The 17,248-nt window shown below is 41.6% G+C and overlaps 1 protein-coding gene across 5 annotated transcripts in view; it reads left to right on the top strand.

The window, feature by feature from the left end:
* The first annotated feature begins 427 nt into the window (after nt 1-427).
* Nucleotides 428-17,248, top strand: part of LOC309715786 (protein turtle homolog B-like) — a 148,266-nt gene continuing 131,445 nt past the window's right edge. For all 5 annotated transcript variants that reach the window (XM_082549185.1, XM_082549183.1, XM_082549184.1 and 2 more), the window contains exon 1: nt 428-699. In XM_082549185.1, the coding sequence (XP_082405311.1) occupies nt 636-699 (64 nt within the window). In that variant the 5' untranslated portion in view covers nt 428-635. The remainder of the gene's footprint in view (nt 700-17,248) is intronic.

Raw genomic sequence — 17,248 nt, 5'->3', positions numbered from 1 at the left:
GATGTCTGACGTGGTTTTGTATAATAAGTTTTTCCCTTCAGTTTTATCATTGAGATGCTGCACTTACCATATCGGATGGTTTGCCTCTAACTCTATTACAAGTGACCAACATAATATTATTTTCTCCGATACATGCCATTACAGCTGTTAATGTAAGTTTATTCGCACTGAAACAAACAAACCACAAAAAGCCAGCGACGAGCAGCTATTCCTGGGCGCTCCACCGAGCAGAGGTGCAGAACCTCCGAGCCTCACCACATGCCAGGAACGCATCACTCCAACTCGGAAAACGACAGCGCAGGTAACCAATCGGCGTCCGGAGCCCACCCACACCCTTCAATGAAACGGGTGTGGAGGCGGGCTCGTGGATATCTAAAGGCTCGGGCTTGGTTTCACAGCGTCGCCTGCTCTCGTCCCATTGGCGCAGGTGATCCAACTCAGGATGCGAGTGGAGAGCGGAGGAGAGGGGAAGAGAGAGGGGGAAGCGCCGATGGAAAAGTGTCCAGGGCTCGGTTAACAAGAAGACAAGGATACCGGCCCGCTTCAGTTTGTCCTGGGGCACCCGGCGATGAGAGATTCACCGAAAGGGGCACTTTGAGATATGATGAGATTTATTTCTGGTCGGCAATAGTACTATGATTTGGTATGTGGCCACTTTGATAGCAAGTGTATTCAGCACCCGAGGAACGGCCGCTCAAGGTGAGTCGAAGTGCAGTGTGTGTGTCTTTGCTCAAGTTTTCACTTTGGCACGTTCAAACTATGAAACGGCTTTTTATGCTTTTCTTATTAGCTCACTCTGACTGTGTCGGCTCTATGGGAAAATGTCAAAACAAGTTCATACGTGTGTTCATCACCTGAGTGGGTAAAGGATAAGGGACCGGTCCACCGTTAAAAGAAAAAAAAAGGAGGAGGATAAAACCTGGTTTAAACATGCTTATTCCTGCCGTAATGTATCTCGGGAATTTGTGGTTATCATTGATAAATGGCACTGCCGAAGTTGTGACGTTTTTGGCTCCAGAGTGACAGATTTTGCAGTCTATTTGGGTTGGCATATTCCTCCCGAGACGCTTGAGTTTGGGCTCTCGCAGCTGTAGCAGCCTGTCTCACTGAGCTCCACGCCGGTCTGCAGCTGCTGAAATCTGAAGGCAGATGTGATTAGTATGGTGCGCTGGTGTAGATGTCATTATAATGCTATGAATGGATTAACCTCTTCCTGGGGAGCGGCTGAAGCTCAGTTGTGGCGGACATTGTCCGCTAGAGGGAGAACTTTGACATTTAGGGGAATTCACACGGTTGTCGTCACTCTTCAGGCTGCTTTTCACGCACTAATGACAAGTTGTGATGACTTCAGATTTCTTGGCTTGTTGACGTCATGGGTGAAAGATCATAACCTTTCCATGGGGCGCTGAGGGACGTCTTCTGAGAGGGTTAAGTGTAGCTGTTACCAAGCTTTATATTCAGAGAGCACATCAGTGTAGGAGGCAGTCTTTTGGTCAAAAAAGGACAAAAAACAGTGAAAAATTATAATTTTCTTAAAGCTAAGTTGACATATTGCTACAGTTTGTTCTGCCTTATCAGCGCTCCAAAGCTTGAGAGTATTCACATAGCACATTGTTACTGTTTGTTCAGTCTGATCAACTCTCCAAAGCTCAAAAGTATCCACATAGCTGTCTGTGAACCAGTTAATTAATTGTCTGAGCTTTAATTCTATATGGCATCATTTCCTTGCCACATATAATTCAGTGGTCTGAAAGTGTGTCATGGAGTCTGTCTCACATCAATGATGTCATGCACAGGGAGGGATATGGCAGGCAAGCAAAGCTGCAATAGCGCTTTAACCTTAAAAATCCCCCACTCATCTTGGAGAGAGAGGAGAGATGCAGGCGACTGGGACAGCATATGTGCTTCGGCATGATTAAATGATAAGGAAGGGATTCTGTCAGCGAGCTGTCCACCACTGTGTTTCAGACTTTTGACACAACAGACACTTGCAGGTTTTTTATTATGTTTATTTTTGCTCACATCATTCTGGCATGTGAGACAGGGCTCCGCTAGCTCCACTGCAAACAGTTATGTAATATGCAGCCTAAAAAGGATACACTTAAGCATCGCCTGCCAAAGGAAGGAGACTTAGAGCGATGTTTTTAAGCGGCTTCCCCAAGCTATTCAATGTCTGGGACAGCTGGCGACTTGTAGAAGGAGGAGCGATGGTGACTGGACTCGCGTTTTGTAAAGACGTCCCCCTTAGGAAGTCTGTCAGGTTATGCATCTGATCCTTGTGCTGTGACGGAGCTCTGCAGCATCCATTTTTGAGCACACAGGCACACTCACTGAGACAAACGGCCCAGCTGGTAGAAGCGGCGCAGGGCAGCATCCTTGCATCAGAGCGCTGCTGTCCCAAGCTGGCGGCTGGCAAGTGGCTCGACCTTCGCCATGTGATAACCTTGGACTTGAACCATTCTCCCTCTCTTTCTCTCCAGCCTTCCTTCCTCTTATTTCATCCTTCCCTTCCCAACATTCTCCCTCCTCTCACTTATCCTGTCTGACTCAGGTTCTCGTCGCCTCCTCTTCCTGCTTTCTCTCTGTACATTTGCCCTGTCGTCTTCCTCTTCCATGCACTCAGATGAACTCGCTCCCCTCCAGGTTTCTAGAGGTCTCTCTCAGCATGGCCGGGTAGCCGAGGGATAGCAACATGGTAGGTTTTGTTAATGGAGGCTCAGGGCACCCTCTGCAGCGACTGTCTGCTGTCATTCACACACACACACACACACACCATATGCACACATGTCAACGTTCTACTATCCCCTTGGGGAGCAGTGTGTCTTTAACCAGGATCTGAACATATGCCAACTAACAGGCTGTCTCCCCCAGACTAAGTGAACTAATTATAAATAAGCTGTGTGATAAATGCCACTCAATTGCTACATAAATACACATGCTACGACATGCCAAGAGGGCTGGATAGGAGGTGGGAAGTAGGGGCTGTTTGCTTTGTAAAAAGAGAATTTCCCTGTGCAGTTTTTACCACTTCATGTAATATTCAATTTCACTCATACGTTGATTACTGTGTGCTATTTCAAGCCTTGAGGAGCATTACTGTAGACATGACCTATGTGTAAATAACAGAAGAAGGATGTTGTGCATCCTTAAAGTGCTTGAAAACTTAACCTTAAAAAGAGGCAGCCAACCCTTATCCTACTCCTCACCCTGACCCTAGGTGTGACCTAGGTACCTAGATGCCCCTTTTCTATGACATCATACCCATCATACTCTGAAACAGAGTGTTTAGAGCAGTCTGAAGCTCGTGCTTAAGATCCACAGGGATGCATGCATTCATGGTAAAAATTTTGATAGTGTCGCCACTGCCGAAAGTAATTTTCCATTAATTTGAAACGTAAAAAGTAACGCAAGTAAAAAACAAATCAAAAAAGTGAGACAAAGACAAAGTTTGTGCCACTGCTAAAGCTTTTAGCCACAGCTACACACTGAGCTAAAATTTGAAACTTTGTTATTTGCTCATGTTTAATATGAGCATCTGTCAATTGAGCAGGACACACATGAGAAAAAAAATAAGGAGAAGCGTAATAGGTCCACTTTTAAGAATGCTTTCATCATTTTTCATGATCTGTGTAGACTGGTTCTAACTCTGATGTGTTTGTGCTCTGTTCAGTTCTTTTGGACTGCTGAGAAAATAAACAGTGTGACCCAATAAACCCACAAACACAGAGACTTGGTTCAGTTTACATTTGGCTTAAAAACTAAGTAAATAAGCCAGCTGCTTTTGCAATAAGCATCCGGGTTATTTTAGCATGAATGTACCGTTGGTGAATCCTGAGGTAGCAATAATTAGCACTTATACACAGTGTATCACTGTAAGTGCTAAATGAATATGAAGATCTTAACGTGATCAGTCAGTAGCAGTTGAAAATGTCTGTGTTTGTGTCCTCTGTGTGCTCTGTCAATTCATTAAGTCCACTAAAAATACAGCGTGAGCCCACAGTAATAATAGCACAACAATCCTGCCCAAGACGTCTCTTTTTCCTTGCATCGGTACCTGTTTGTCATTCTTCAGAACCTGTAATGGATTTGGAGTCTACAGTAATAACATAGTAATAAAGCTCTTAATCACATATCTAGTTGTGCAGGCACCCGTAGAACTTTTTTTATTCATCTTTCTCCATCTCCTGCATTTTTCTTCTGGTCTTTTGTCTCGATCCTTGAATTGGGCAGAGATAGTCAACCCCAGAATGGTTTGTAAAAAAGTTGTGAAAATTGGTGCAATTGCCAATGGATGATATCCTCAGGGATGGATGTGTGGCGAAGTGATTGGCTGTGGCTCACCACCATTTTTCATGTAATTTCCAGTTAATGGCAATCATTATTATGATATTTATAAATAATTGAATCTTCATCACTGTAGTTTCATGTTGCTCAGATACCTGCTCTCTTTGAAAGGAACTTGTCCAACAATCACACTGATCATCTTCTTCAACCTTCAAACAGTAGAACCAGAAGTATGTTTCTGTCTTCTAGTTTGATTTTAAAATCGAATGCACATTTGCAGAGATGCTTATTATAACTGTTGGTCTGTCGGGAAAAAAAGGAGCAAGCTAGGTCAATTTCATGACTGTTTAGTTGATGCTCTTCCACTTATGCTCTGCTATGCTAAACGTAAGTTTTTCATCATCTTACACTGATCTGTAAATGTCTCTTTGTGAAGTGAGAATTAAACTCCTAGTATGTATGCATGCTAGTAAGCGAGCGATGTCGTGCTTTTTGTTTGAGGCAAACATGATAGTGGGTGTAAAGCGCTCCCTTAACTACTGTTGCATCACCCCCATGTCAAGGGTCTCAATGATTGGAACCCACTCAGGGGGACAACAGGAGGAGTGAGTGATTGCTGTTGTGTGTCACCATCACATCGGAGTGTGATAATGTGAGAAAAAGTAATGGACATAGTATGCTTTTTTTTTTTAATGGTCCCAGTTAGTATATCCACATGGAAACACATGGAAAAGCAAACAAATCTTAAAATTAAGGCTTCAAGTTTAAATTAGGGCAAATTTTAGTCATGATCACAATTTTGGCTTCACGTAATCAATATGATCGAGCAACAATGAAAATGTGTGCTCCGCCAATAGAATGCAAAGCAAAAGCAAGTCATGCGCTCCCTCAATCACTGCCTGATGATGTGCCTGCATGTGCCAATCACAGCTGTCCCTGCACCCTGCAGTGTGAAGTTTTCTGGGCTGTCTCTGTGAGTACCACTGTACAAAAGAAAAAAATCAAATGCCTGGGACAGCAGAAGGTAAAGAGCTTTTTCCTCAAAAAGGATCATCTTCCATTGTTTGAAAATACTTTGAATATTTAGAAGTGATGTTACCCAAGAAAAAAAACCATCCACCTCACAAAGATACAAATCACCAACACAATCACATTCCACTTGACCAAAGATGTGTGTCCAATAAACATAAAGAGTGATGAAGGTTTGCAGCCTGAATAACCCTGAGCCGTGTGGAAGAAATAAAGGAGGATCCAAACGCAGGCACTTGTAAAGGTGTGAGGGTGGTTTATTAAACACAAAATAAAAATGGGCAAACGGCAAAAGGAACAGAAGGCTATCTAAACTGAGAACGACTAAACTAGTGGACACAAACCAGGACATGAACATGAAGGAGGATGAGCAGCGGAGAATGACGACGGACAGCAGGGAAAACACACGAGTGAGACATGGTGGATACACAGATGGACCAGCAACTACAATGACAGAAGACGCGATTTAAATACACACAGAGAAACACAGGGAGATTACACACAGGTGGTGGACACAGCAGGGAGTAATTAACGAGACGAGACAAGGGAGGTAAAACTGAACACACTCACATGAGACGCAGACCTTCACAATAAAACAGGAAACAAGAAAACACTACACAAGGACGCAGACACGACACTGAGAGACAGACAGAATATAACACATGGAACTCAATGCTAAACATGAGACACAACCAAAGAACAATCCATAAACATGAATAAAAAGAACATAGAATTCAAATAATAACCAACAAATCACAAAGGTAACAAAACGATCATTCATGAGCAAACCAAAACATAATAAACTTGGAACGCCGGGTTGAACCGACCCAGAACCGTGACACCTTTGTTACGCCGCAGTTTGCCAAACCTGCTGGGGGTTTCCCATGAAGTCTTTCTTCTACACTCAGCTTTTTTTCATTCGCTATGTGTTTATACAGTACACCACTGCATTTAATAAATAGTCATTATTAATCTCTGGCTCGCTTCTCGTTTTTCCACCGCTGTGAATTGGGAGTTTTTCCTTCTCGCTGTTTCCAAAGCTCTTGCTCATAGGGGGTCATCTGGTCTGCACCAGCTGTTCTCAGTCAAATCTTGCAGGATGCATATACAGAGGCCTCTATGGTAGATTCAGTGAAATGAGATTCATCTGGGCCTAAGTTGTGTTACTGACTGAGTGATGTTGTCAGAGCATGTGTATTTTGGGCAAAACTGAGCTGGCACAGAGCGCTGCTGCCTAATTAATTGAACTCACAAACTTTCCTGGTATCCCAGTTTTTTGATGATCCCTACAGTATGATCACTTAATGAGCAGTCTCGTTGTAAGTGGGTGGCTGCTTGGCAAAAATAAAGCTGCTGACCAAGAAATGGGAGACTCGTGTCTCATTTGCAGCGTGAATTTAAATCCTGCGGGTGTTCAGCATTTTCTAATTGAAGGACTTGTGTTTTCTGAGTGGGCTGAGAGTTGCTTTTCATTAGGAATGCTCAGATCCGACCTCTTATTGATCCGATTACTGACGTTAATGACCTAATTTCTACACATGCAGTATAAATTGATAGATCACCTGTTCGCATCTTTTCTTATTGTTGGCATTATAAACAGCTTCTTTCATTTATGCAATGTACACTCTAAATACAGAATTTTAGAGTCACATTGAAAAGGGTGAAATATGAATTTACTCTATATTAATAGTCCAGCAAACTAGTTAGTAAATTACTTAATGCAGAGAGTTCTGAGACATAGCGGTGGGCATCACAGACTCAAAACCAAAAGCAGGGGCATTTTCCATCCTTTTCCAATGAGCTACTGTCAGTGATGACATGCTTCCTAACTGAAAGTGTGAATTTCCTGAAACAAGGTGCCAACAGCAGCATCATTCAGTAATAGTGACATAGCATTATATCCCATGACACAGCATAAGTCAAATAGTGTTTACAAATATCCTAGTTAGTGTTTTCCCTGTAAAATGTGAGTAAAAGTATAATATAACTCCTTAACACTTTAACAATAACTAAAGCGCTCTAACCATGTAACTATGCAGGAGCTGCATTTGGGTTGCGCATCATCAGCTGCATGTATTTCCTCCTCGCTAGCCTGGTAGTACTCAACAGTGTTTTTGCCTCAAGTGGTGAAAAAAGCTTGTTGTCTCCACATTTAGCAGCAGCAGTTGTCTTGTATATTTTGTAAAGCATTGTGCGTTATTGGTGGTTGCTGAAGTGGATCCCTTTTTAAGTAATAAATCATCATAGCAAAAGCTGATACGGGACTCTCAGACGTGCCGAGGCTTGAGTTGTTGTAATGCACACCAGGGAATACAAATGCATGGTGTTGCTATAGCAATGATATCACGATATGACACTTTTATATCACATAAAAATGTATACTATAATGTGTATTACTGCAGGGATATGATATGGCACAGCCCAGCTGAGAGGACTGTAACCTACATGTCAAAATAAGGCCCTATGTGTCATTTTAGGTCAGTTTTTACCTGAATATTTGTTGCTTCACTGTGCTCATCAATGCATGGCACAGTCAGGTTTGCCTCCACAGTACTGCATGTTAACAATGTAGCAAAAGGGAAAAGCAAAGGTACATGCAAACAATTATAGCTGAAGTGGGAAACTGAGATGATATCTTTTTCAAGGCTTTTGTGTTATTTTAAAGCTTTAATATGGTAGCAAAGATATGGAGTCATGGAACGGGAACAGAAGCTTCAGAAAGTCTTTGAAGCAAACATTTAGTTTCTTTGAGCCAAATCTCAGTGTGGTTTCATCTTTGCACCCAGATTCATTCTGAAGGCTAGACTCAGCAGTATGGTAAAGTACATGACTGTTTCTTTTCTTTCTTTCTTTTTTTTAAACACAGAATTCTCTTAGCAAATAAATTTGCTTATAAAACGTTTGGCCACCACTATTTGACTTTAATCAATTCATCAAAATTCCAATTGCTGTCATTTTCAGGATCTTGAGAAAAGGTCCTGTAAGTTGCCCGCATGGTATACTTCCTGCAACAAGGCTAAAGGCTAATAAATGGTTAGTGAGGACTGTATGAGGCATACAGTGTAAATTAAAATGTACATGTATGCTCTTGTTTTGAATATTTTTTCCCAGTGTGCCCATTATTCAACAAAGGAACAATTCATAAATCATCGTCTTGCATCTTTTTCAGCATTATGTACTGGGTCTATATCAATATGGGTGTCAGTCTCAGAGAGGCCAATAATAGCTGATAATAGTAATTCACCAGTATGTGAATGTAGGTGTGAGTCAGAAGATGCACAGACTGAGCTGTGTGCATGAAAATGGCTCTCCGATGCTAAACACTCAACTTTCTAAAGGTCATGCATCCTGTTAAAATGAGAATGTATCTTAGTTTGAATCCTCTTGCAAAAAAAAAGACGCAGTTTAAAGTTGGCACTTGTCAGTGGATATTTTTAGACTGAATTTTCTGCCTGCCAGCTTCATGTCGAGTTAATGTTCTCAGGCATGTGGTCGTACTCTTTGAAGCTGGATCATTGTCACTCTGGTTTACAGCTATGGACTACCCCCTTGTAAACTTTATCCAGCATTTATTTAAATGTTAGTTTGGCTAGGATGAAAGCAGGTTTTCCTTCTTCATCTTGAACTGAAACACAATAGTAAGAAATACTAATCACATTATTAGGTCCCTGTGATGCCAAAGACCTATAGGATACTGCAAAAGAAATCACATCAGGAGTTTTTCAGTGGAGTTGCCTGTACATGTAAGTCCATCCATCTATCCATCTTCTTCCGCTTTATCCGGGGCCGGGTCGCGGGGGCAGCAGCCTAAGCAGAGAAGCCCAGACCTCCCTCTCCCCAGCCACCTCCTACAGCTTATACGGGGGAACACCAAGGCGTTCCCAGGCCAGCCGAGAGATGTAATCTCTCCAGTGTGTCCTGGGTCTGCCCCGGGGCCTCCTCCTGGTGGGACATGCCCGGAACACCTCACCCAGGAGGCGCCCAGAAAGCATCCTTGTCAGATGCCCGAACCACCTCAGCTGGCTCCTTTCGATGTGGAGCAGCAGCTGCTCTACTCTGAGCCCCTCCCGGATGGCCGAACTTCTCACCCTATCTCTAAGGGAGAGGCCAGCCACCCTTCGGAGGAAGCTCATTTCCGCCGCTTGTATCCGCGATCTCGTTCTTTCGGTCACTACCCACAGCTCGTGGCCATAGGTGAGGGTAGGGACGTAGATCGACCGGTAAATTGAGAGCTTCGCTTTTACCAAGACTGTACATGTAAGTAATGCATAAAAAATGTATTATGCCACCACCCAGTATCACAGCTTCCCTAAATTAACAGCTTTGGTATGTTTGTTTTTCTATAATGGTAAATTGATCCGTTTGTTTAAACTCCTTAATTAATTTGAATTAATTATAATTATTGTTGTTATCAAGTGCTTTTTAAATTTACTGTTTAAAAAAAAGCTGATAAAATAGTATAGCAATATAATTATTTTTGATGAAGTGCAATCTAACGCAGCTCATGGTGAGATTTTTTATAAACTCTAACTTTAAATCGCATTCTGTTTCACGTGTAAATGCACTGAGCTGCTACTATTTGATTGGTTTATGGTTAATGGGCAGTTGATCAGGTGCACAGGTCTAATAAAGTGGCGGACATGCACAGTATATTGTGCTTTCACCACATACAGACACCTTTCATTTACATAGAGCTTAATGGAAAGTAGCACTCTTGTTGCTTGGGGCAAATGGCACACTTCATAAAAGTCACCAACCTTTAGATGTCAATCAGCTTGTTATTTGGGCCAAGGAGCAGTGACTGACAGCTGCCGTCGTTCCCCCTGAGCTCCCACCAGCTTCCATTTGGGTTCAGTGAACCCGTCCACTGAGGGTACACAGCCACGCGAACTGATGGAAAAGATTGTGCGCTTTATGTGTAGTTGTAAATCGTTTCAGATCCCTGTCAGGTTTGCAGTATGTAAGCAGAACCTCCAGTGCAAGGACAGCACATTTCTGTTTCAGCTCAGTTATCAAAGAAAAGCACCTGATAAACTGACAAATAAAAATAAAAATCAACCCAAAATATTTTAGTTTAGTTCATTTTTGTCTATTCAGTGCAGACACAGTATCAGTGAGACATGAGAGAAGTGGAGCACAGGACAGAAAACACTTTGGGACAAATTTGGCTTCATTTTTGTGCAGTGTATACAGTCTATGGGATAAATAGGCAGAAGTTAATATAATTCATCTTTGGTTTTAGATGAATAAAACTTTATGAACTGTCAAAGACATCCAAGAAGGACCTGTATCCCCCAAATATACATTTACCTGCAGAGAAACTCAGATATCAATATAGTTATCAAGTTTGCCATGATTTTAGGGAGACTGAACTGGGAATGTTTCATATGCACACACTAGTGTTGACTTTCACACCTTTAGTAGCTTTAATAAGCTTGGAATACGTTTATAGTGCTGAAATTGGGACAGGAACAGCTGATTTTCTCTCAGGCTCAGCTGCAAGTGTTTTTCTATTGCACTTGGATTTGTGTGTCCCGTCACTCAGTGTCCTGGGTTTACCACTAATTCTATGTGGGGGATGACAGAGTTTGCTTATCTAGTATTGACTTCCTGTATAATGTTAACTATATATCACTCCTGAAAGAAGCTTGAAAGCTGGCAGAGAAGGATGTTTGAGTCCATCGGCGTAGTTCATAAAATAAAGACACTATCTCACTAAATGTTGTTTGACTCCCACAATGATAACTGCTCTGTTTCACTCCAGACATGCTCCCTTCTAAGTACCTCACAGGTACTCCTCAGATGTGTGACAATAAAAGAAAGTATGGCTATCACAGATAAGCTTGCGCGTGGTATACTGTTCATGATAAAGCTTTTGACTTGGAGCAGCTTTGTAGCACATCTCTGAAAGCCATTGTTCTCCTGTATGTGCACTGAATACACTGTACCAGTGTCTTCTTGCTGACTCATCTTAAAGCTGTCCTGCTAATAATTACCACAGTTCTTCTGCTGCAGTCACGGTACACAAAGTGAGCAATCACAATATACTGCCACTGACCCTTTTGCACAGGATCGTTGGATAAAAACACGAGTACACAACTTGGTATTGGTTTAGTTGTGTGCTATATTTAGAACATGTTCACCACTTCACTTGAACTCAGGTTATTACGTGCCACCAGGCTGAAATTTTTACAAAGCTTGGACTTTCTTTGTTTATTGTTGTTAGTCATTAGTCATTTATGTAGCTTTGTGTGACTTGTGGATCCAGACTAACAAATAAAAAACAACACAAAGTAGACTGTCCTGTTTTCTGTCACTTAAATATTAGTTGATTAATTAAATATATTTATATTTGTATGAACACAAAGCTAACAGCACAGAGCAAAGATGAAAACCAGCACAAAGAGACTTTGAAGCGATTGCCGCAGTGATTCTGCTGCAGCAACATGAACAGGTAGAAACAGAGTCTGCAGCCTGACTTCTCATCCGTTTGTTAGCTGTTGAAGTTCAGGGTTTGGCTGCTGAGCTTTGGCCTGCATCCACTCAGCTAACCTCACTCTGGGTTTTAGCATAGCATGAGTATAATGTGGTTGTTTTTGTTCTGGATACACGTTTGTGCAATAAAATGTAAAAAAAAGAAAAGAAAGAAAAAAAGACTGTGCCAATATTCCTCCTCAGACACAAGAAATAAAATCAGCCAATTGTAGGAACTGAAATACTCAGAACCAGTTCTTTACAAAAACCGGTTCTGACCCTTACCAGTTTCATTAGATGGTTTATTTTACCAAAAGATTCAGGCAGTCTCGGAGGCTTGTGTCACTGTCACTGTGGACACACCAATCATTTCTGTGGAAAGACCTTAGCATCAATCTACCACCATCTTTATTCGGGGGTTTCGGTACCTGACAGCAGAAATGATGAAGCCCATCAGATGAAGGGGAAAGACACCTTTTGTCTGATAGGTGAAAGTCGTCTTTCCCTTTGATGAAGCAGTGCTGTGGATTGATTTGAACTTCTTCAGGTGTCCTTCTGCTTGGAGGACTGAAATAAATGTATACCAAAACCCTGGCCGTACACATACCTATCAAAGTGAATTTTCCAACCGCCAATCAAATCACAAGACGGCGTAAAATCAAATTAACTGCCCTACATTGGAGGTGTTCTTGGTCTCTCTTCCTCCTACTTTGCTGGGGACTTTGCTGTCTGCAGACTTTCATTTTCTTTTTTCTGTTATGTCCCTGAGATTATAGGCGTCATTAGCGCTTTGTCCACAGCTGCATGAGTTTGCAGTGGGGTATATGGATGGGCAGATGTACACAGTATAAGGGAGCTCCTGATGGGCAAAAGAACCGTTTTGTTATCAGTGTGTTTTGAGACACTTTGAAAGACAAAGTTTGGGAGCAGAAAAATGAGACCTGCCTCACAAAGTGGATTATCAGTTTTCTCTGTAGCCATCAAGACATTACATAGTTGTCTCTTGCAAACCTGTCACATCCTCATAAGGTTACTGTGACACTCCACTAAATGATCCTGACAATGTTTAATGTTTGTAATCAATGCATTTTGCGAGGAAAGCCTTCACTTGAGTTAACACTGTTTTTCCTGATCTGCTTAGAGATCTCAGTGTGCATGGTGCACTGGTTCTTTACCTTACACCCCCTGCTAGTTTTACAGACACAAACTTGTGTATGCTGTGAGGGAGAGGAAGTGGTTAGATGGATGAGTGGATAACTTCTACTCATTTTATCAGACAGAGCAGTGCGGCTCATTTGAAGTCAAATACTGTATAGTGTGTTTCTCTGAAAATAAGCTGAATATCAGTGCTGATTTGGAACGGAGCATGTCTAAAAACCATCCTTCATACCAATCCCATTTTCATTTGGGGGCTTTTTATTGCAGCAGTGTGGTTTTTGGTAATGGCTTCCTGCTAACATACATCTTGGTGAGTCCGTATACTCTCTCTGAATCCTGTACTCCATATCACATTTGCCCACCCCCACCATCCTGGCTTCCTCCCCTGTCTCATTTTACAGCGTGGCCCACTGATGCAGCACAGTCAGCTTCCTCCACGCTGACTTCTCTAGACCCATTAAACATTTATTGGATAGGGCCATAAGATACCTCAGTTGTGCTGCCTCACATCTTCACCCTGATACTTATGTGCATTCTAGAGGCATTATTTGACATGGGCCCTGTATAAAATGTATATAACAGGCAAACTGACTACATGCTAGATATGACACGTGACACATCAGCCCTTCACTGCTCCATGGCAACAGTGTTGGTGTATATGGATTGATGGAACTTGACGTGGATCCAAAAAACAAATCAGTAGCTGTAAAATTCAAGATGTAGTTCTCAATTGAAGCAAACTGCTGTTCTGCCTTTCTGGAGTTTTTCCTTCCCACTTTTGCCCAGTGGCTGGTCCGATTGTTGGGTCTTTACCCAAACAACTTGCCTCTTTGATCTTCTGTAGAGGTGAAACATTTCTTCCCATCACAGTCAAATCATTTAAGAAACAATTCTCTCACAGACTGGATCAATCAAGAGCTCTCACAAGATGCTTTGTGTTGATTACTGAAATATAGTACACAACGCAAGGGCAGCTCGGAGAGATGGTCGTCCTTTATTATACCGTTCATTCATATGCAGAGATTGAAAGAATGAAAGGCAGTGAGCTTTTTAGAGAGATGGAGAGAAGAGCTACCTGTGTGCAGAGCAGTGAGAGAACCCTCTGGACCTAAGGTGGGCAGGGAATAGCTGTCATGTCTAAATAGAGACATATAAAGCAGCTGGCACTGTATCTCCTCTACCACCAGACAAAATGTGTTTACTGTGAACATTTGATGGGCACGTTTCGCAGACAATGCAGGATTTGTTTGCTGCATCTTTCAGGAATCCTGGATTATTATCTAACTGGAGTACGTTGTTGCAAATGTTGTATTTGTATTTTTCCTAAATTATCCATTCATAATTTTTGTGTGTAAAATCACAAGACTAAGGGAAAGAAAAAGTTAAAGGTGATTCTTACAGTGATCCTAATGACACGACCTTGTCAGAGCAGCGACAGCCACGCATAACTGCTGAGTAAGCAGGTGCACACATGTGAAGGAGCGACACAGGTGAACAAACTGGAGCTTTAAGCTGGCATTTCGGCAGCTGTACATGAGTACCGTCTATGTGTGGGGGAAATGTTTTCACTTATCTGATGTATCGCAGGGATTATGGAAGTATATGAGATCACACTATTTTTTTTTTAATTGGTAGTGAGTGCTTTTATTTAAATCTTGCCCTTAACTACTTCTTGGCAAGCGTGCTGCTAGCGTCAGTTTCCAGTATGTGGGTCAGCTCAGTGTAATTAAGACAGTCAACATCTGAAACAGATGATGAGACCCAATGTACTCCAGTGGTGTTGTCATCATAGCAGGCCATGTAATGTTGAGCTTGAAAGTCTGTTTTTGCCTTAATGTGTGTTTTTGATTGTAAAAGAGTTTATTTCAGTGATTTGGTTCAATGTAATGTAGCACAACATCACTGTAGTGCTATCTGGATGCTATGAAACTAATTACTAATTGTTTGGTGGGTCAGACAGAAGAGTGGGTTGTATATATACACACAGCAAGAGAAAGCAGTTTAGATAAATATTTAACTTGTTTAAGCTCTGGAATAAACAAACTTGTTACCGAGCAGATTTTCAACTGCTTTGGTTGTCTCCTGCTTTGACTCCTAACACAGACTTTTGTAGGTTTCAGTTACGATACGGGTCCTGACCAAGTGCCAGCACCTGGCAAGAAGAAATAATAATGTGTTGGAACCAGTGTTGCTGTTGTTGCTCAAAAAAAAAACCTAATTTATTACACACAACTCTTTAATTTGTAAAGAGTAATGTGTATCTTTATTTATTTATTTACCCACTGCACTATGTGGAGTGCAGTGGGTCTGGGTGGTGTTGCTCCGTCCAAAGCAAATTTCTTCAAAGGGAGACAAAGAAAGACACTTTGACTAATGTAGAGGATCAAATCTGTCACCAAGGCCATTTACTGCACGCCTTCCCCAGTACTTTCAACTGTCCTGTCCTCTTGCCACTATCCATGGCTGTAAGAAGTACTCCCTGTCATAAAGGGAAAACATTACAGCACTCCCTGCCAAGTGCAAAAGATAAAAATGTAAAAACCATGAATTTAGGATGTTAAATTTGTGAATACAATACATAGCATTTCATATGGAGAATAAGAAGGGCGAAAGCAGATCGTTGAGTGAAACAGATGAACCAGAATTGGTTTGTAAAAATGCTGCAACTTCAGTGGTGGAACTGGTTTAGCTTTCATCCGTCAGATACACAACAAAGCACTATTTTTGGTAGAGCATGCTAGCGGGCCGTCGTTATTACCGTGTTTTTTGGAAAATACGTCACACTTAAAATCAATCCTTTGATTTTTCTGAAAGTCGACAGTGGCCCTTATAATCCCGTGTGCCTTATGTATGAATTCTGGTTGTGTTTACTGACCTCGAAACGATTTTATGTACACGGCGCTCAAAAATCTGTCAAATGTTTTAGCACGACTTTGCTAAGCTACGAACCCACACCGCTTGATGGATTGTCGGAGCATTACGGCTATCGTAGGCAGGAGCCTCGCGGAGTGATACATACTGCGCTTCAACATAATGTTACCGTATTGTGTGTGTATAACCTCTTTTTAAGTTTTGTGGATATTATACATGGTTATGCTGAGGATACGTCGGCCAATTTCCACTGGAAATGCCTTTTGGTTAAACTGTCAGCAAGGAATTTGTATTTGAACTGTTACATTTTACAACTTTAATGCACAGAAAAAACAGCTGCTTGTTTAAGTGAAAATACATTGATGGGTTTTTTTTGCACTAATAAAGTTGTGGAGTTGTAAAGTATTTTGTCTAGTGTCAATTATATCGTCATTTATATCGTTATCGCAAATTTTCAAATGTATATCGTGATAAATATTTTTGGTCATATCGCCCTGCTCTAGTCTGGAGCTCAGGCTCACTTGGCTTATGTATTTTAGCAGGACAGTGACTGGAAAGACACCAGCAACAGCACCTCTGAATGACCCGAAACAAAACAAAAAACCATATTAAAAGCAGGACAATCAAAACAACCCCCACCACCCGAAAAACAGAAAGGTTTTGGAATGGGCCAGTCAATTGATTGTGATGTTTTGCCATGACCTCAAACACTGTTTATTCTCAAAAACCTTCCAGTGTGGCTGAATGAAAACGTTTCTGTTAAGAAGAGTGGGCCAAAATTCCCCCACAGTGATGTGAAACATTTATTGCCAGTTATTGCAAATGCTTAATTGCAGTTCTTGTTGCCAAGTGTGGCGAAACCAGTTATTAAGTGTAGGGGACAATCACTTTTTCACAAAGGTGCAGGTAGGTCTGTTTTTTTCCCTTAATATATTAAATCCTTCTTTAAAAACTGCGTTTTCTATTTACTCTGGTTATCTTTGTGTAATATTTAACCTGAAATGTAATATTGGGAAAAACACAGCACCGTATAAGCTGAGTGCTGTTGATTCGCATTCACCTCTAAAACTAGCTTAATGCTCAGTGCTTACACCAGGCCTTAGTGTAATCTTCAGCAGCAGCCAAAAAGAACAGCGAGTGGTTTTGGAGCAGCAGGGCCTCCAGGTTATGTAATGTTAATACAGGGAGAATACACTGAAAAAAGCAGGTTGGATGCAGGTCTGATGATGCTCAGGATCTATTATTACTAAAATCTTTGTCTGTGTGGCCTTGTTGCTCCTGACTTGCTGCAAGAAGTTAATGTGATACCACACAGAGTTACTGAACAGTATGCATCACAGCCGATGAGACCCAATGCACTCCAGTGGTGTTGTCATCATAGCATAATTTTCTCTGATAATAGAAAAAATATATTTTGTTTTATTTAAAGAAG

The sequence above is a fragment of the Aulonocara stuartgranti genome (assembly GCF_965226115.1).
Source record: "Aulonocara stuartgranti genome assembly, chromosome: 10".
Classification (NCBI taxonomy): Eukaryota; Metazoa; Chordata; class Actinopteri; order Cichliformes; family Cichlidae; genus Aulonocara; species Aulonocara stuartgranti.
Note: the sequence above shows the minus strand (reverse complement) of the source record. Positions and strands in the feature narration are given on the sequence as shown.